The 20,901-nt window shown below is 37.7% G+C and overlaps 2 protein-coding genes across 2 annotated transcripts in view; both read left to right on the top strand.

Annotated features, from left to right (window-relative positions):
* The first annotated feature begins 583 nt into the window (after positions 1 to 583).
* LOC128616939 (uncharacterized) lies at positions 584 to 4,121 on the top strand. Its single transcript, XM_053639839.1, has 8 exons — positions 584 to 671; positions 1,536 to 1,610; positions 1,786 to 1,851; positions 1,933 to 1,995; positions 2,106 to 2,175; positions 2,355 to 2,786; positions 2,895 to 2,990; positions 3,172 to 4,121. Exons 2-8 carry the CDS (start codon positions 1,536 to 1,538, stop codon positions 3,570 to 3,572), a joined length of 1,203 nt encoding a protein of 400 aa, XP_053495814.1. The 5' UTR covers positions 584 to 671; the 3' UTR covers positions 3,573 to 4,121.
* Positions 4,122 to 4,409: 288 nt separating this feature from the next.
* Positions 4,410 to 20,901, top strand: part of myo1d (myosin 1D) — a 73,515-nt gene continuing 57,023 nt past the window's right edge. The window contains exons 1-2 of the mRNA XM_053639837.1: positions 4,410 to 4,955; positions 19,103 to 19,311. Of these exons, the coding sequence (XP_053495812.1) occupies positions 4,861 to 4,955; positions 19,103 to 19,311 (304 nt within the window). The 5' untranslated portion in view covers positions 4,410 to 4,860. The remainder of the gene's footprint in view (positions 4,956 to 19,102; positions 19,312 to 20,901) is intronic.

Below are 20,901 nucleotides of genomic sequence, written 5' to 3'. Positions count from 1 at the left end.
TGCTCTTAGAAACTACTGTTTTTGGTTCACTATTCATGGGATTACTTGATTATTTTAATTTACAGCATGGGTCATAAGTCATATCTTCAAAGGGCCAGTGTGGCTGCAGGGTTTCATTCAAGCAGGAGTAGACATGAATCCACTTATTTTATAATATAAACAACAACAACAACGACAACAACAACAACAATAATAATATTAATCATAATAATAACAACAATTATTATTGTTGTTATTATTATTATTATTGTTGTTGTTGTTGTTGTTGTTGCTGTTGTTATTATTATTATTATTCATTCATTCATTCATTCATTTGACTTTCATTCTTCAAATGACTATTAGGCAAGGCTCCTGTTTGACAATGAAAACCTGTCAACATAAAACTGACCCCTAATATACAGCATATTAACTATACTTAACACAGACCTACCATAGCTGGAAAGCTTTTGGGTTTTTTTTTGTATTTATCTCATCAGCAGTTTCTGACTATAGCAAGTTTTCGTGTGCATGTTAGCATCTTCCATTTGAAGTGTGATACCAAACACAACGGTGTGAAAGACTAACTTCCTTTTTAATGCATGCTGCAACTTGCCTTGGTCTAGTGTAGTATATAAAGTCAGTACGCAGTGTTTAAGGTTTCAACTGTCAGTGATCTTTCCTTGTGTGAAAAGGTAAGAAACCAGCTGTCTAATAAATAATAATAATAATAATAATAATAATAATAATAATAATAATAATAATAGAGTGAGTGCCTTTTGCATTTTTGTTACCAATAATATAAAATAATTGCTTTCTAGTGTATATATATATATATATATATATATATATATATATATATATATATATATATATATATATATATATATATACTATGTGTGTGTGTGTGTGTGTGTGTGTAAAAATTATAAATGTACAAAAGTTTTAGGCACCCTATTTTTTTTAATAGATTTTTTATTTGACTTTATTTTATCAGTACAACAATTATTTTTGATTCCCAAACATTAGTTTTCTAACACAAAATTACATGTTACAGAAAAATGTTTGTATGTCATTAAAGAAAGCAGCATATTAGGTAAAAGTAAACTTTTCAGACAAAAAGCATAATGAATGCTGCTGGGTTTTTCTGCAAAAATAGGAAGCAAGTGTGACAGTCTCCAGAAGAACTGTGACTGATTCTGCATTTTGTCACACCAAATATTGACTGTTTAATTTACAACTGTTTACTGCTCTTTACTGTATTTTTTTTTTTTAATGTAGAAACATTTAATTTAATTATTTTAAAGGCATCTTTGCTCTACAGCCTTTCTTTGCATGTGCCCAAAACTTTTGCACAGTACTATACACACACACACCCCCCACCTCGTGACCCGAGTCCCCTGGGATAGGCTCCTCGTGACCCTGCATAGGATAAGCAGTACAGAAAATTGATGGGTATATATATATATATATATATATATATATATATATATATATATATATATATATATATATATATATATATATTTGTTACTTACTGAAGAATTTATTACATGCAGATGGCTGTCTCAAGCATTCAGATGCTGTCAGTGCTGTTGGTTTGTACGGCCAGAACAAAGCAAACTGATGGATCGGTAAGCATGAATTAAACATAAAACCCCCTTTTAAAAAGATATTATACATATATTCTGATTTTTTTTTTAAATGTCTAGCTAATACGGCCTGTCCAATAATATTGCTCCAAAATATTATTCAGACTTACTTAAGGTAATAATGATCTATCTCTGAATAATTGCAATTGTGTTTTAGTATGCACTCAAAATGTGGAGCAATGAAGACCAGGCACTTCGAGAACAACTCAGGTTTATATATAAGGTAGAGAAGAACCACACAACATCTTCTAGTAACTAACACATCATCCCATAGACTCTACATACAATCCTCTGAATTTTTCAGGAAATAGAAGCCCTGAGACAAGACCAAAGTTTGATGAAACGGAAACAAGAAGACATGACACAGGTAAGAGCAGTATAAAATTCAGCCTAACTTCATGGTGTAAAAGTAAACATATTGATAAAAATAAAAATTTGGATTTGGATTTGAATCAAAGTATATACATATTTGTGTAGGCGATGTTGCATTGTACACAAACGCAAGCATACACAGATAAGGAGGTGAATATGACGTCCCTGGAAAAAGGTCAGTATATCGACCTTTTAATCTCTTAAAATACATAAAATACATTAGGCTATTTTATTATCCATATCTGGTTTCCTAGTAAACATGATATAACATTATATTGAAACATACAACAGGATAAAAATTACATGAATCAGTGAATATTATCTGATGGTTTTCTTCCCTGCTGTCTTGGCCAGGCAGCACCTCTATGCTGTATTCCTTTCCCCAAGAGCAGGAAGATGGTGACACTGATGAAGGCTTCGACCCCTGTAAGAAGTACAAGTCACTCAACCAGGACTGGAGAGCCACCAACTACAGCGCCAAGCAAGTTGCCTGTGATCGCAACGTGCAGTGGAATGGCTGGTATCGCCTGTTCTACAGGGGTAAAAGCATCCAAATGCCTGAGCTGTGCGTGAAGAAGGAACGCTGTGGAACACATGCACCGCTGTGGTTAGTAGGTGGCCATCCACGCAAACGTAACGGAATCGTCACACGCAAAGTTTGCGGCCACTGGAACGGTAACTGCTGCGCCTTCAAATCCCCTCCAATCCAAGTGAAAGCATGTCAGGGCAACTACTATGTCTACAAGTTTGTCCAGCCACCGACCTGTCATCTGGCCTATTGTGCAGGTGAGAGCTCAGATGTGATTTCCCCGATTCAAACACAATTTTCTGAATGTTATTAAACATTTCAGACATCAAATTCATGATTGTGTTTTTGTGTAAAACTTGTTTCAGATGTTAACACTCTTATCTGTGGGCAATGTAAGAAAAATGAAATTTGTACCAGCAAGGACAAGATCAAGTGGTTTTGCAAGAAAACAAAAAGAAGAGGCAAGTATAAATATTTTCTCCACGTTACATATTTAAGTCTAGCTTAATTCTAACACACAAATTCAGGAAAGTTAGAGACAAACTTAATTCTGTAGATCAGCTAAATATTCATACATAGATATAGATAGAGGGGTTATGTCTTTATTGTACCATCACTGCAACATTCTTCTTTCTCTTACAGTGAAAGCCAAAGTGCACTTCTTCGCTGCCTACCCTGGCTCACTGTCTGGCAAAGTGAACCGAATCCAGTACAGGAAGGTACATGTGAATGTGGGTGGGGCCTTCAACAGGCGCACAGGTGTGTTCACGGCTCCAGTCGCGGGAATATATCAGTTCTTCTTCTCCACTCAGTCGATGAATGGGCTTAAGACTGACCTGTGGCTTGTTGTGAATGGCTATTGGGTTTCTGTGTCTCACACTCGTGTCAGCGTCTCAAACTCAGTAGGAAATCTTTCAACGTACATGACCACTCTGCGCAAAGGTGCCTTAGTATATGTGACCCATAACTGTGGCAACTCCTGGGCTAACTCAGCATCCAACACCATTGTATTTGGGGGTTCACTGCTTCTAGTACAAAGATGAAGGAAGAGCTTTAGCTACCACCTGAATGTGTTTTATAATGAAGATTGTGAAGCTATTTCTATTCCATGTACTTAATATACAGCTGTCAGATGGGGCCTAGGAAATGATGTATAAATTTAAATTGGGTGTAATGGTTGCATATGTACGTGTGTGTGTGTGTGTGTGTGTGTGTGTGTGTGTGTGTTTGCATGCTTTTTAAAAATTTGCATGTTACTGTTTGAGTATTATCATGCTTGATTGTCTTGCTTTGTATAATTTTGATCCTTGCCTATTTTTTTTTGTAATTCATTCCTGTTATTAATGAAGTACTTTCTCCTGTGCCAGCTGCAACATTAATTCCTGCATCCTCTCTTTTTTTCCCTTGACTAATATGCCTAATATTGTGTGTAGTTAACATTGTATGCTTGTGATTCCTTGTTATGAACATAGTGGGGCAGCAAAGTTACTTCAGTGTTTAATAGTCTGAACATACACGAGATGGCCCCTGAACCACAGGTAATTTAACACATATCTGTCACGAAACCTGTAATAAATTTTGTAATGTTCTTGTGTGGTTGTTAAAGGTGTGATCAATAAAATTCCCTGTAACATTCATGTTTAAGGGTTTACCTCAGGTAATGCCAAACTCCACCAACTGAATGACCTTTGCACTCCTCTATCAGATAAAAAAATGTCTTGAACAACAGCTAGAACATGTAATGTATTTCAACCAAATACACTGTGGTTGTCTTACACTGCTAAAAGCCTGTCTTTACACCTGTGTTTATTTTGGTGATTCACCTCTGAAGCCAGTTCCACAGCTATGTGGAGCTCTGTGAGGCACACACACACACACTGCGAGGTTTAGGTCTGGCCCTTGAAGAGGAGGAGCAGCTCTTTTACAGTATCGGTTCAGAAAGTGTGTGTGTCAGAGGAGCTGAGGGAATTTCACACACACAGAGGCATGGAGCTGTACTCACTTTAGCAGGGACAACACAACACTCTGAGGCAACAAGTCGCCCAAAATGATCTAAGGACAAACCGCGGTTTACGCTGGACTTCGGGAATCAGGAAATAACCAAATCAGTTTCTTTTCTTTTTATATAATTTCAAGGAAACGTGTGAAAAGTAAATGAATTTCAGATATAGCACTCGCTAAAGGATAATGATTTATAATTTAACTTCCTTCGCATTGTCACTTTTATAAACTGTGTGCACTGCGCTACGTTCAACTGCTCTGTCGTTTTGGCTGAAGTTTGGTGGTGAAGAGTTGTCGTAGGTTTTTGTTTTTATACAAACAAAGCGCATTATGGCCGAACACGAAAGTTTGGAGTTTGGAAAGGCTGATTTTGTTCTTCTGGACAATGTGTCTTTGGAAGAGTTCATGGCCAACCTTAAACTCAGGTAAGCAGAAGCAAGCCGGTCGTTCACCTTCACTGGGTTACACACACTGGTCGTGTCAGCCCATGTTTCCTAGAAACTCTTAACGCATGAGCGTTAAATTTCATGTGGGTAACCAGTTTTCTTCCTGGTTTAGAAATAATTTGAGGAAAATTTCTCTCTTTCTCTCTCCCCCTCCTCCTCTCTCTTCTCTCTCTCCCCCTCCTCCTCTCTCTTCTCTCTCTCTCTTCTCTTCTTCTCCTTTCTCTTCTCTCTCTTCTCTTTTTGCTAAAGCATTTATTTTCATCTGTTGTCAGTCTGTTTCTCAGTAGGTTTATTCAGTTTCCCTGCTGGACAAAAAAAAAAAACCCTACATAAACCATCAGACAAATTCTAATGTTTTCCACTACAAATGCCATTACAAAACATCAGCTAACCATTACCATAATTGGTCCTTAATAGCATCCACTAGACATAACATGTCACCAATAGAAAGCAACAAATTACCAGTATAGGCCCACAGGGATCATTACAGTTTCCATTAAAACCAATACAATTCTCATTATAACCATCAAAACCATTACAAATTCTATATGGTTTTCTATTGTCTTTTTGATTAGGGTTGCTGCTTATGTTTATAAGTTTCTGATTCACTTATCTGCAAAACGCTCCATATGTTTTTATACCCATATAACTTATCTATGCATACAGATCAGCTTAGTATAGATATTGGTATGACTGTGGGTTAATATGAAACACTAACAAAGAGTAACGTCCCACGAAATTATATGTTAATGTGACATCCTCAAAAAATATCTGTGTAAGTCGTCCAGGTCATTAAAATGTCTAGTAGTAGTAAGTCAAGGTTTAAATAAGTTTTGCTCTACAAATCAAGTCACTTAAACTATTAGATATATAAATGATACTTGTATTCAAACAAGCTGAGTTGATCAAATTCACTGGATTAGTGGATGATTGTACAAGATCTTTGGTGGCAGTTTACAGTAATCAGGCTAAAGAAAGGAGAAAATGTCTAATTTATCTATGCTATAATAAAATATCCGACTTGGATTTCGTGGAATTTGTATTCTGTAACCACTGTTAACTTGAAATTTTACCATTGTAATACATGTTATAAACAAAAACCGGTATGGTTCTCCTGAGCGCAAACAGTCTATATTTTTAGGCACTGTGATGTGCAAATTAAATTCACCTATCATGCACAGGCTAAATTACAGAGGTTTTTATTGCCTTCTTTTACGATCATATTTGCCATGTCTTTCTATGCATAGTGCACAGCGATTGCATTAACCTCAGACTGCACCTGTTCAGGTTGGGTGCAGTGTTTGGGTTAGAGGGTGTGAATCATGGAAATTCTCCTCCCATCTTTAACCTTACAATAACTACAATGCTTTTTTCAAAGCTCAGCAATTGTATTATAGTACTGATGATGAAACATCTACATGTTAATTAGTTTCTAGTTGTTCGCTTGCTTTACATTGTAGCTCAATACATGAAACTGAAGTCATTTGAGAGATTAATAACTCTAGTCATATGGGATACATTTTTTGTAATGTTTGTTTAGTGAAAAATGTATTAAGTTTGATTGCAGTGACAGTAGGGCTATATAGTGTCCTTGTTTGACTAGCTATTATAGAGTCCTGGACTGTGTGTGTTTTGATTTTCTGCAAGCCGGAGATGGCGTGTGCACTTTGTTATGTGCAGAGGGTGTGACCAGACATGCTTCCTGCTACTTCCTCTGCTCCACATCTGTGTGTCTGGAGCTCCGTATACAACAGATAAAGCAGGGGGCACTTTAATAATTTATTTTAAAAGTTCTAAAATTTATGCAACAGTTTTAAGTCATGACTTTTATTTAGGCCTATAAGTCTTTACAAATTGCTGAGTAGAAAACATTATAGATGATACTTTATTTCATACCTTTCATCATGGATATTCTATTAGCTGTGTTTATAAAGATCAGTCAGCCTTCAAATAGCAGTCGTTCCATAGAAAACAACAGACTAAATATATAACAGTTGGGATTAAAGCCTTTTCTTAGGATTAAGGAAATGGGGCATTTTATGAGAGAACCTCCTTCTAGGGGAGTTTAACATTCAGGACTGAATCCCCCACTCAGCTGTCAGAGACCACTTATGCTCGATGTGTAAGCTAAACAAATGTCAGTACAGTACAGTATGGTGTTTTATATTTTAACTGTTCTACAGGCTGTTTACGTGAGTCCCACATGCTGAACAAGAAAAAGTTTGAGTAGTGCACAGTTAATGTGCCCTCATTGCCTGCCTTTATATGGCAGTGTTTTGTCTGCTTCGAGGATCTTGGGAAACATCTGCACATTTCCAAAAACAATTCTGAGGGCTGACTGGGACATTTTTCTGAATTTTTCCCAGCGGTGCCCCTGATAATGCAGATGAAATAGCTGATTGCCACTACACCATATCAACAGTATGACTTGATCTTCCCCTGATACCTCTCTGTCTCTCACACATCCGGAGGCACTCTGTAAAGAAAGTCAAGCCGAAACTGATGATAAAAAAGAAAAATCTGGTTTTTAGGTTTGTTGGAACAAAGTTAGAAATTATGGTTGTCCCTCCTTCTTTTATAATACTTTAAAAGCAAATTAACAATGTATACACATGCTTTATCCCAAGAATACACTGTTGCGATATTTGTCAATTTTGTTAGTCACTATCTATCTATTGCTTATTTGCAATTTTTTAAATCTAAAGCCTAACAGCTAATCTTTAAAGATTATCACACATTTAACAAATACTTGTTGGCTTAGCACCCTCACAGATGTCGTTTATAACAGGACTGGAAGAACCATCAATGTAGCACACTGTGAAAAAAGAAGACATTGGTCTGCCATCTGATCTGGTTCCTGTGTGCCTGATCCTTGTTGAAAGTCCTTTGTCCATAACTAATGGAGAATGTGGTGTCTGAGGCAGCAAAAGGTTGAATCTCAATGTGTATCAAATGACCACAAGCAGTCATTGTGGTGCTCATTCAGGACTGATATGCCACTAGAACCTGATCAGCTGGTTGTTAGAGATCTTAAGTATTTAATTCCTATGCAACTATGAAACCAAAGGACAAATGGGCACAGCGCCTCTCCCATTTCAAGGACGTAACCATTCCCTTGTTGCCTTAACAGCAGACTCTTGCTGCATGGATCCCAGCTGTGACACATGGCAACCTGATTCCGTCTCTGTAGAGCAGGCGCACAGATCAAAGTCTCCTTGGAGCTCCGGTGCAATGAACTAGGCTTGACGCAAAGTTAAAGGTTCTTGTTCCTCTTTCTGCATGAATATGAATGGTAAAGCAAAATATGGCCATTCAAAGGTAGGAAATTAATGTTAAAGTGCACACAATGTTATCTGTGTAGATAATTTATTATTATTATTATTTTAAATATCCCAGAACAGCATAGAAGGAATATTTTCCATAGACTTTGCTAAAAGCATGGAGGATTCACCTCTTGCTCTCCCTTAATTATCTTTGCTAACAAGGCATTATCGTTTGAAAAGAAAGTTTTGGAAGTTTGGAATTGTCACCATATTAAGCTTTGAAATTACATTACATGCTCTGTGGAAAAAAAAAATATAAACACATATAAAAGCTATGATTAAGTAGGGATTTTTTTGTCTTTTTTTGTTTTGTTACAGCTGTACTACAGATATTAGCACCAACACTTGTGTGATTTTTATTACTCTGCCCCTACTTTCCCTCTTTTTCCCATCACTTTCCCATGTGTAACTCGTTGGTATTTCACCGTAACCAGTTCCTACACTTTACAAGTTAAAAAAAGCAATACGACTACTCTGTAATGGTGAAAATATTTCTCTTTTCCTAAAAGGCTGGATCAGGGGTTGTGTTTTTTTTTTTTTTTCCTCTTCTTCTTTTTTTTCGAAAACAGGCCCCTTTCTCTCACTCTCATGCTAAGAAAAGGGTTAGTCTCACCACAAAAATTTTCATACAACCCTAATAATCTGAAACACATTACTGCCCTTACATAAACAGAACTGTGCATTTTGGCCCTTATTTCTATTCAAAATAAGATCTAATACGTGCAGACGTCTCATTTGTGGACTATGAGCTTTGGCAGATGGGCAGTAAGAGAACTAGTAATGTTTGAGATGCTCTCATTTCTTTCTGCTTTCCCTTTCATTCTTTTTTCCTTTGTGTTTATGGCCTCACTATTTTTAGGGTGGCAGTCGATTCCTCACTTCCTTGGTATCTGTTTTTCTTTCCCATGTTTCTCAATTGTTCCAGATTTGTAATGAGGAATAGTATGTGATTATATTGACACATGATTGATATAAAATCTTTGTTTTAAAAATTGTCTTGTAGAAAGGAAAAATAAATAAATGTCTGGGCAGTTCCATTTTTAGAGACTCTATTCGTGTACCATGAGATTGTGGCTATTCTTTTCTAGTCCTTTATTCCCCCATGTTATTTGAACTGGATATTAAGGCCTTGTGGTTGAACTGACTATATGTTGAGAAGCAAACCTTTAATTTGGTTCAGGAGCACATTGAGCAATCAGGCATGGAGAAGTATGATGTGTAAATGTGAGATGTTGCTAACGTGGAAAAGAGGTTACATCATTCTGGAGCGGCTGTCCGGCTACCTGTTGATACAAAGCTCTGCTGGCAGAGTGGTGAAGTTGTGTCACAGCCAGGTTTGAGTGCACTCATTCTGGGCGGGACTCAAACTTAGGGAGCACTTTTAAGACCACTTTGCTTCTCCACCCTCACTCATTTATTTACAGTACAGTACATGATGAATCAGTATCCCTGTTAAGCTTCCTTCTCCCTTTTATTCTCTCTCCCTTTTCCTCTCTCTTTCTATGCCTTTTCTGTTTTTTTCATAGCTTTCATTTCCCCCCGATCAAAATCCTAGAGCTTTCCTGAAATAACATGCTGAGTAATGTCTGAGTTTGCTGGATGGCCTCATCTTTTTGTCTCTTTTATCCCCTCTGTTTCTTTGGCTGTTGTCCCATCAGCACTTTTGTCTCTGACATCAGGTCAGGATCAAGCCCATGTGCTAAAGAGAAGGTGGCCTGTGGCCAAGCCTTACCACCAGATCTACTTAAGTCACTTTATTACCCACTTCTGAAACCGGATTCCTGAAACCTGCCCCTTTAGTCCTGATTGTCAGGCAGACAGGAGAACAAAAGCAGCTCTGATCTCAGCTCCACAGAGGAAGGCACTGGCTAAAGTGACAAATTTCAAATAGTTGGCTCAGCGGTACATCAGGCTAAAATTTCTGAACTATCAGCACAGCATTAATACATGTTAATCCTCAACTTTGTGGATCACACTATGAATTCAAGGGTGTACTTTTACTATTAGTCCTTAAAACAGTAATTTGCACTTCAAAAAATGACCTCGTTTTCCCTTCTCTTAGCTCATCCTCTATATGCAGACCCTGTATTTATTTATTTTTTTACCCAACCGCTGATCTTTTGTGATGTGTCTACATCAGTGTGTCAGAAAAAGAGACAAGTTGGAAGACCAAGACAGGAGTGTGCCTGACTGAGTGAGTCTAGACTAGCAGGAAGGCATACGACTCATCAGGCCACTGAGATTGATTTGTCTAGTTGGTCAGTGGTGGGACTTTTTGTTTTCTGCTGTAGCTGTCAGTAGTGAGGAAGCTGCTGTTTAGCACCAAGTAGGTGTTACCCTGGCAGAAGTGCTGCTAATGCGACTCCCAGATGTGTCAGAGGAACAGAGCTGGTGGCAGAAAGTGGGTGTAGGAGGCTGGTACTGAGATTACATTCAAAAGCCAAGAAAAAGAGTTGTCCAAGGTCAAATGAAAGATCATGCAGTGAAGCTGCATAAAATGTTGGAATATAATTAAGTTTCTTAAACGACTAGTTTTAGGTTATAGTTTTTCTGCCATAATTTTGGTATTTATTTGTCACATCATGCTTTATTTAGGATATGTGTGTTTTTAAAGGGATTTCATTTAAAGCAGAGCTGTACCTCCTTTTCAGGAGATTTTCAGGAGAAATAATTTTGAAAAATCCATATAAGCTTTACAGATCTTTATCAGAAAGGTTTTAAGAGATGTTTTTCATGCTTGTTCAATGAACCATAAACAATTATTGCACATGCACATGTGGAACAGTCCTTAAGACACTAAGACACTAGTTTACAGGCGATAGGCAATTAAAGTTACAATAACTTAGGACACTAAAGAGATCATTCACCTGACTCTGAAAAACACCAGAAGAAAGATGACAAGGTTTCCTGCTCACCTGTGTGAACATGCCATAGGCCTGCTGCAAGGAGGCATGAGGACTGCAGATGTGGCCAGAGCAAAAAAATTGCAATGTCTGTAATGTAAGACACCTAAGACAGTGCTACAGGGAGACAGGAAGGACAGCTGATCGTCCTCGCAGTGAAAATTACATGTAACCATGTGTCCCCCCCAGACATGATCAAGAACTTCCAAATGCCTTGGTGGAAGAGTGGGGTAACATCTCACAGCAAGAATTGACAAATCTGGTGCAGTTCATGAGGATGAGATGCACTGTAGTACTTAAAGCAGCTGGTGGCCACAGATATTGACTGTTAATTTTGATATCGACCCCCCCCCCCCCTTTTTGCTCAGGGACTCATTATTCCATTTCTGTTCGTCAAATGTCTGTGAAACTTGTTCTGAGTCTCAGTTGTTGAATCTTTTTATGTTAATACAATTATTTATACATGTTAAGAAATTTGCTGGAAATAAAACCAGAATGTGAGAGGACATTTCTTTTTTTGCTGAGTATTTACAGGTGCATGTCAAAAAATTATAATATCAGGGGAAAAGTTATTTTTTCCATAATTTAATAAAAAAAAAAGTGGGACCTTCATATATTCTAGATTCATTATACCTAAAGTTAAATATTTAGAGTCTTTTTTTTTTAATCTTACAGCTTGCAGCTCATGAAAATCAAAAATCCAGTATCTCAAAATACTGGAATAAAGAATTTATAATACAGAAATGTCGACCTGAGAAGAACTCTAATCAGCTAATTAACTCAAAACACCTGCAAAGGTTTCCTGAGTCTTTAATCTCTCAGTCTGGTTCAGTACACACAACCACAATCATGGGGAAGGTGAAAGTAAATTCTGCATTTCATTTGGAAATCAAGGTCCCAGAGTCTGGAGGAAGAGTGGAGAGGCACAGAATCCAAGTTGCTTGAAGTCCAGTGTGAAGTTTCCACAGTCAGTGATGATTTGGGGTGTCATGTCATCTGCTGCTGTTGTTCCACTGTGTTTTCTCAAATCAAGAGTCAATGCAGCGTCTAACAGGAGACTTCATGTTCCATCTGCTGACAAGCTTTATGGAGATGCTGATTTCCTTTTCCTGCAGGACTCGGCACCTGCCCACAGTGCCAAAACGGCTAGCAACCACTAGTTGCTGACCATGGTATTACTGTGCTTGATTGGCCAGACAAACTCGCCTGAACCCCATAGAGAATCTGTGAGCCACACCAGACCCAACGATACAGACGAGCTGAAGGCCACTATCAAAGCAACCTGGGCTTCCAGAACACCTCAGCAGTGCCACAGGCTGATTGCCTCCCTGTCACGCCGCATTGATGCAGTAATTCATGCAAAATGATCCCTGACCAAGTATTGAGTACATAAATTAATATACTTTTCAGAAGGTTGACATTTCTGTATTATAAATTCTTTATTCTAATATTTTGAGATGGATTTTGATTTCCATGAGCTGTAGGCTGTAATCATCAAGATTAAAACAAAAAAAGGCTTGAAATATTTCACTTCATGTGTAATGAATCTAGAATATATGAAAGTTCCACCTTTAGAATTAAACTACAGAATTTTTTTTTTCTACGATTATCCTAGGTGAACAAGGGTTAAAGCACTATAGCTGGCAAAATAAAAGGATCGACTAGCAAATAAATCTGATTCATACATGTGCCTCAGGTGTATTTTTTTGAGATGCACCTGTGTGTGTATGTGTGTATATATGTATGTATATATAATCTCAAAAAATGGCATTACACATCCTCTTACTGCTGTATGTATGCTGGGTTTTACTAAACAACTGAATCAAATCTAGTTAGAATTTCTAACTGATAAGTTATATATAGTTATAGCTATGATAACACTTGTCACTTATCTCATTGTTTATAACAGCTATCCTATTATTTCAGACCAGGGCAGTAATGATGCTAATGATTAACCATTAACACAGGGTACATAAATGTCATTTAAATCTGGCTATAGAACCGAGGCATACTCATTATCAGGTCAGACTCATCATGCACTTTGCTATGCTGTGGGTTCTGGGTCATAATGAATTATTGATGGTAAATTGCATTTAAGGTATAAATGTGGATAAGAGAAACATTATAACCATGTTGATATGGTTGAGATAAAAGGAAATCATTGTGTGTGGCCTGATAGGTGTGTAAAAATGCACTGATGCATCATGTTTTTGGATTATTATACACAGTATGATGAATTTTAATATTAATCAATATAGCATGTTCTTATTTATTTAAGAATATTCCCCTATATTAAGCTGTGGTTTTAAAAATGTTTGGGAAATATAAAGCTTGCCTAGTTTTATTTATTTTCCACTGCTGTGTAAATATTTCCACCTAGGGGTGTAAACTTCAGGCAATATGATGCGATAGGATTTTAATTCTTAAGGCAATGATTTGACAATACCACTTAACATGGTAAACTTGTGAGTACATTATTCATTGGATTGAATTGTTGTGACATGAAAGGCACACACACACACACACACACACACACACACCCCCCCCCATATGACATTTTCCCATTGCTTCCATTTTTACTGGGGTTTTAACTGATGTCAAGGAATGTTGGTTGCTCTCCACCCTTTATAACGATGGACAAATAACCTCAAAAGAGACCCACCCAAACAAGGCTGCAAGCAGTAGTTATCTCCAGCCTGGCCTGTAATTCCACTCTAAAAATGGAGTGGCTCTCACATGGCCTGCAGTGAGGATTTCGCGCCTTATCCTAGGTGAGCAAGGGTTAAAGCTATAGCTCTCGAAATAAAAGGATCGACTAGCAAATGAATCTGATTCCTACATGTACCTCCGGTGTATTCTATTACTGTGAATGCATTCCAGTTTGTTACAAATATCGCAGATTATGAAGGTATGGATGGTATGGGATATAGGGAGGAGGAGAGTTTGTCACATTCCACAAAAGAAACATCATATTCGTTTATAACATATTGAGTTCATAACCATTTTAGTATGCTCACTGACCTGGTGGAGTTCAGTCAAATTTGGATGAAAGAGTACCAGTGTGTAAAGGAGCGCAAGTATGCGGTACAGTGCTGCTGCACCAGGCTCAGCTGGGAGTGAAAGTAAGGTGGACTTTTATCTGTATCCAGAGCACCCACTCCAAGGCCTGATGGGAATTGGAGCCATGAGGAGGGTTGAGGATGTACCACTATAAACCATTTCTTCACTGTTTTTTTTTTTCCAAATAAACACAACTTGAACCCCTACTGCCTTTTCATATCATACTCCCTTTTATATTATTGGTTTCATTCACACAATAGCACAATATAAAATGTTGCTTAAACTGCAGCACTGCCTGAAGGATCCTATTCTTCCACATTCCTGTGGTGTTAGTTAATATTTTATGCTGAATCTGTTATTTTCATTATACATCAATCTCTCCGAGATGAAGCAGTTGTGTTTCATCAGTCGTTTTGCACTATTTCATGCACAGTTGGTTCTGCACTGGCCTGCTGCCTCCTTAAACTAGGAAGTGGTGATGAATTTGGAAATTAATTATGACTATTTTTACACCATGGCATCAACAGGGTTTATGTACAGGATTTATCTTTCCGCATGCAATTATATTTTGGGCAGGATGCTGTGATGGAACATATGGCAGCTCCTGTATAAAAGCAGGTGCAGCTCTCTCATTGTTGTTGTGTTCTGTTGGTAAGTGAGGATGTCATTTATGGGGTTGGTGCAATGCCACTATTCTTTTAGGCATGACTCAGTAACCTGCTATCCAAATGATTGGTGACATTTTATAAGAGGAATGGAAGAAGTAAGCATTGGATTATTACAGATACTGGTTCCATAATCCTGTATGTCCTGTATAACTAGAATGTCTCTGATGTATTGCTTAAGCCAGTAGATTGTCAGAACAGTTTGAACTCGCAGAACCCACAGTGCCACAATAGTGTGATTGCATACTGATCTTTATCTAAAATAAAGAACTTAATTAGCATCTTCAAATTTACGGGGACTTTCTAAGTAATGTAGCATTAAATGGTTCAAGGTCATTAAAACCGTGCCCTAATTTGCCCTGTGCTAGCAGGTTTTGTATATACTGGGCCTAATTTATAAATGTTTTCTGATTTGCTTTTAGTGATGGCACAAAACTCTATAAAAGGCAAAGCAGAAACTGACAAAGTGATGACTAAACTGCCATTTTAGTCTGCTAAATTTTCCATTGCAAAAGCTCAGCCATTGCAGTGATTTCTACAGGCAACAATGAACTGTTCCTTTTTGTTAGGTGCCGTTACTTGTCTTAATGTAGTACATTAAAAAAATTAAATTTTCTTTAAATTTTTGTGCATTTGAATTAAGTAAGATATTTCAGCTTGACAGAATAATCCATATACAGCCATGTGAAAAAATAAGTACCTTCCTTGGTGGATTTGCTAGTGTGCAAATCATTATCCTGTTGATACAGTTGAACAGATCAAATGATGCAGAATTCATAGTTGAATCAATGAATGCAAGCTGTCCATTCCCTGAGGCAGCAAAGCAACCCCAAACCATAACAATTCCACCACCATGCTTCTCCTGAAAAGCTGTTTTTGGTCAAACATGTCTGCTGTTGCTGTTGTCAAACAACTCTATTTTTGATTTGTCTGTCCAAAGCACATTATTCCAAAAGGCCTGGTCTTTGCCTATATGCGCATTGGAAAACTGTAGTCTTGCTCTAATGTTCTTTTTACACAGCAAATGCTTTTTCCTGGCACACCTCCCATGCAGGTCAAATTTGTGCAATCTCTTTCTGATTTTAGAAGCATGCACTTTGATACCAACAGTTGCAAGACTTACTAGCAGATCCTGTGATGAAATTTTGAGTTTCTTGGAGACTTCTTTTTGCATCAGACGGTCTGCTCTTGGGTGAAATTTGCTGGGATGGCCAGTCCTGGACAAACTGGTAGTCGCTTGAAATCTGCGCCACTTGTAGATTATTTTCCTTACAGTGGAATGATGTGTTTAAGATAATTTGGAGATGTTTTTAAATCCCTTGCCAGACTCATGGGCATCCACAACATTTTTTTCTCAAGGCATTACAAAACTCTTTAGATCTTGAAATGATGACACCACACACCTCAATAGCAAAGGGAATACCAGACACTTGATATGAGCGGTATAAATAAGACAGGTCCACCTGCACTCCCTAAGCAGGTTCTAATCACTGGCACCTGATCTTGAACACCTGATTCTAAGTTTATTGATTTGAAGGTGTGATAAATGTAGGGGTATACTTACTACTTCCATGTTTCTGATCTGTTTTTTGTTCAATTGTGAAAATTGACTTCAATTGTGAAAATGTAAATTTTATATCATTTGATAGTGTATCAACTTTATTAATAGGTACTGTTTCAAAGAGGATCAAGTGTTTGCTTGTTGAAATATGTCAAAAAAGCCAACAATCCATGGGATGTACTTATTTTTTCACATGGCTGTATAAGTTTGTAGTAACTTTTGCAGTTATTCAATTTGAAGCCTGTCTATCAAGGTGTCTCATACATAAATTATATGTAAACTCAGGAGCTTGAACAATTTTTTCAGAATTATTTGGATTTCTATGGATTCCACATGTTTTTTTGTAAATGCTGCCAGTGATTTACGAATAAATTTGTTCTTGTCCTGTTTGATAAATGAATGCAGATGGCAATAATATTTATAGTGTCCCCATTTTCCCATGAAGTGGCCACTTTTTATGTGTTCTGTATACTTTCTATATCCTTGTTGCACAAAGGCACACTGATGCTCAGCCATAGGACTTGTGGTGGGTTGTTGTGTAGGGCTGACCTATGCTCCTTACACACAGACATTGCATTGACAGGAGAACAATGGAGCAGGAGACAGACACAAAAGAACCTTTAACTCCTTCTGAACGACTGCCAGCCTCCCAGGCATCAGTCAGTACAGTGCCAGCATCACAGCTCTGCCACGCGACCCACTGCTTGCTCCTCCCTGCTCCAGCAGAACACACAAGCCTTTCTATGTGCACTTTAGCTAAGTTAATGCTTAAACATTTGATCACTAAGCACTGTCCTAAATCTTAAACCTAATCCACTAATGTTTAAAAGCTTGTTCAAGCAGTCCCTTATTAGGATTTGATGAGGGGAAATAGGAGAACATCCAGAGAGCATTTCACGTATTCAAACCATGAGCAAATTAAAATCTACTGATAGTCCAGGTGCACTTTTACATCTATGGTAATTGGTTTTGTGATTTTGATTTGTGGTCCACTTGCCTCCTAAGTTCAGTTTGATTATATCTGTGTGAACACATCACCAAATCAACCAGATTGCACAATGCCAAATTAGAGTCTGTATGCTTCTCTTATGGTGTCTTATAACTGTGGAGTTTAAAACTAAAAAAGCAGCCTAAACAACATCTTGGTTGAATGAAAAGTGTAAAGAAGTTTTACACTTTTTTCCTCCCTCTTTGGCCAAACTGTTCCGCCACCAAGTTTAGCTGAGCTCTGGTTCTATATTTTTTCTATAATTTGATGGAAGTGGTAATTCAAGCATGGCATAATATTGATAATAATATTGTAATGTTGTAATACAGTTTCACTCTGCTTTATAAGGGAATGCGTTAAAATGTGTATTATCTGCTGTGTGTATACATTTGATTTTGGAAGTTACTGGATCTCGTCTTTTCCTGAAAGAATCAAAGGACAGGTTAATGTTATTTAGACAAAGATTACGGCAAACGTATCATCTGGCAATTGTATGTAGTTGCACTACCAAATTGTATTTAGTTAAATTAAGCCCTTAGGACAGAAACTGACTGTTTCTTGTTGAGAACTCCACATAATAACATTTAAATTAAATGCTCCTGTTCCTATGGTATGGTATTTTTATGGTATTGTTTGCACAGAAGAAAGAAGGGCTTCCGCATCTGCTAAATTACAGCTTAACTCTTGATTGATCTAAATAAAAACATGAGACGTAAGATGTGATTTATTTTGTGTGCCTTAATAAGACCATACTTTTCACCATTTCTTTTTGTCCCCTACAAAACCCGTGTCGGCACCATCGGTACAGTGACCATATTGTGTCAATGTAACAGCTTACGGGTTGTTTTAAATGCAAATAAACCAGACCTGAAAATGGCATAAATACAGCATTTAAAGCATTTACATTCTGTAAATGTACAGCGAGGCAATCATTATGTCTGGATAAACAGAGCTAGCGATGCCTTAAACCGTTGCACGTCCTGATGGGGCAGAGGGAGCTTGGCAGAGGTGCTGGTGGAGAAGAAAGAAAGCTTTATTTTGAGCATGACCCAGGGCTTCTCAGAAGAGGAAGGAAGTGAGGCTTTCATTCTCCAGGGGCCTGAGCCCAAAACAGTCTGCTCCAGCTAGACGGAGAGATTTCCAGCCATTAGCTCTCCATGCTCTACAGCTGGACTGTAAGCTGGTGGATTGCTATGTGATTTGGCCTGGTAGCACCAAACACCAAACCTACAATGCACCATTGCAGTAGAGCCTGCGATAGATAAAGTAAATTGTCAGGGATTTGTGTGCTTTATTACAACAAATTCTCTTTGATATTGGTCTCTATTTACAGAGGATTTGTGCGTCTGGATATGGTCTTTGTGTTAGAGTAACTGACTCCATTCAACTATAAATAGATTACTACACTGTCAAAACGTAATCTGAACGCTGTTTTGTGGCTCTTTTGTTTTTAGTGTGTGCAAATGTGAATGCAGTATAAGTGGTCGCGCTCTGTCTCTCTCTCTCTCTCTTTTAACAACACAAAGTGCAGGGCTCAATACAATACAACGTTTGAATTGTGGAAATATATTGCCCTTTGCTGTAACATTCAGATCCAGTTACTTACCAGGTTGTTCTATTCTGTAGGTTTGAAAAGGGTCGCATCTACAGCTACATTGGTGAGGTGGTGGTATCGGTGAACCCTTACCGTGCCATGAACATCTACGGACGGGACACAGTGGAACAGTACAAGGGTCGAGAGCTATACGAGCGTCCACCTCATCTCTTCGCCATAGCAGATGCCGCATACAAAGCCATGAAAAGACGAAATAAAGACACCTGTATTGTTATCTCAGGTTAGCTACACTTGCAGTGTAAAACAATAAAATAAAGATATTGGCTTTGCCTAGAGTTGGCAGTTAGACAAGTTATTGCTCATATAAATATAGATTTATAACCCCTTACATGCCTGTCATCTTGATACTTATTTTTTTTATTTTTTAAGTGTTATATTTTTAGTCTACAGTCCCCTCTCAACCTATTGGAACAGCAAGGCCAATGAATTGTTTTTGCTGCAGACTGAGGACATTTGGGTTTGAGATTAAAAGATGAACATGAGAAGCAAGTTTACAGTTTTATCTTTTGTTTCCTGGTATTTATATGTAGATGTGCTAAAGATCATAGCACATTTTGTATCAGACCACACAATTTGTAGGTGAGCAAAACTATTGGATGTTTCTTGATACCCAGGTGTTTCCTGTTAGATTAATTGTTTAAACAATAAATAGTTCTGAACATCTAAGCTTGGTTTTATCTTTCAGTTTCATTTGTGAGGACTGAATTTTTCTTAAAAATTAAAAAAAAAAGCCAAAATGAAGATCAGAGTGCTGGGAGATCTATGGGAGTAAAGCAAGCCATTTTGAAGCTGAGAAAAGAGGGACAGTCAGTCAGAGGCATTGACAAACATTGGGAATAGCCAATACAGCAATTTGGAATGTCCTGAATGTACTGAGCAACAGCCACTGAATGGGTTGGCCAGAATAAAAACATTAGCTGACGACAGAAACATTGTGAGACGTGTAAAGAAACAACACCTGTCTGCAAGTTTACAGAGAACGGCATCCAAATTAATCGGGAGGAACTTTCTCATGCAACAAGACAATGATACAAAATACACTGCCTACTCAACAAAGGGCTTTGTCAGGGGGGAAAGTGGAAGGTTTTAGACTGGCAAGTATTTCATCTCCTGAAGAGAGAAATCCCCCTAAAACAAACAACTGAAACAGGTTTTGGTAAAGACCTGGAAAAGGCTTGATGCAGTTATTGTAAGCAAGGGATATGCAAACAAATATTAAGTGTTATTTAATTAAATTTACTTCAAGACTGATCTGTTCCTATACTTTTGTTTACCTAAAATTGAATGGTCTCATACAAAAGGTTCTATGTTTTATGTTGTTCAACAAATCTTGATGTACTTCAAATACCAGGAAATAAAAGCTGAAATCCTAAGCTCTCGTCTCATATCCATCGTTAGATCTCAACCCAAATGTCTTTGGTGTATTGCACAAACAACTGTATTGGCCTTGCCATTCCAGTCGTTTCTGAGGGGACTTTTTTCCTTGGAACCGCCATCCAGGCTTATATGGGATATGGCGTGATTAGATCTGTGTTTAGAGCAGAGTTACTCAGTGCTAGCGTAGTATTTTTTTTCCTCACCAACCACAGAAAGAAGTCCAACACAGCACACAGAGCAGATAGCATATTACTGTACTCATCCATAATGAGTTTTTTTTTTTGTGTGTGACTCAGAGTATTTGTGGTTATTCCACAGAACTGACTTAGAGTCTCATTTGTAGATATTTATTTTTTGTTGGGAAAAGTGTTCTGAGGAGGGACACATGGCTCAGTGGACATGAAGGAGCAGTTTAAAAGAATAGATTATTTAA

Source organism: Ictalurus furcatus, chromosome 13 (genome assembly GCF_023375685.1).
Source record: "Ictalurus furcatus strain D&B chromosome 13, Billie_1.0, whole genome shotgun sequence".
Taxonomy (NCBI): domain Eukaryota; kingdom Metazoa; phylum Chordata; class Actinopteri; order Siluriformes; family Ictaluridae; genus Ictalurus; species Ictalurus furcatus.
Note: the sequence above shows the minus strand (reverse complement) of the source record. Positions and strands in the feature narration are given on the sequence as shown.

What these genes read in the sequence shown, in the direction of transcription:
- LOC128616939 (XM_053639839.1), top strand. Translation starts at nt 1,536, where the DNA reads ATGGCTGTCTCAAGCATTCAGATGCTGTCAGTGCTGTTGGTTTGTACG. An exon ending in TATGACGTCCCTGGAAAAAG is followed by an intron (nt 2,176 to 2,354) that starts GTCAGTATATCG and finishes TGTCTTGGCCAG; the next exon opens with GCAGCACCTCTATGCTGTAT. An exon ending in CAAGAAAACAAAAAGAAGAG is followed by an intron (nt 2,991 to 3,171) that starts GCAAGTATAAAT and finishes TTTCTCTTACAG; the next exon opens with TGAAAGCCAAAGTGCACTTC.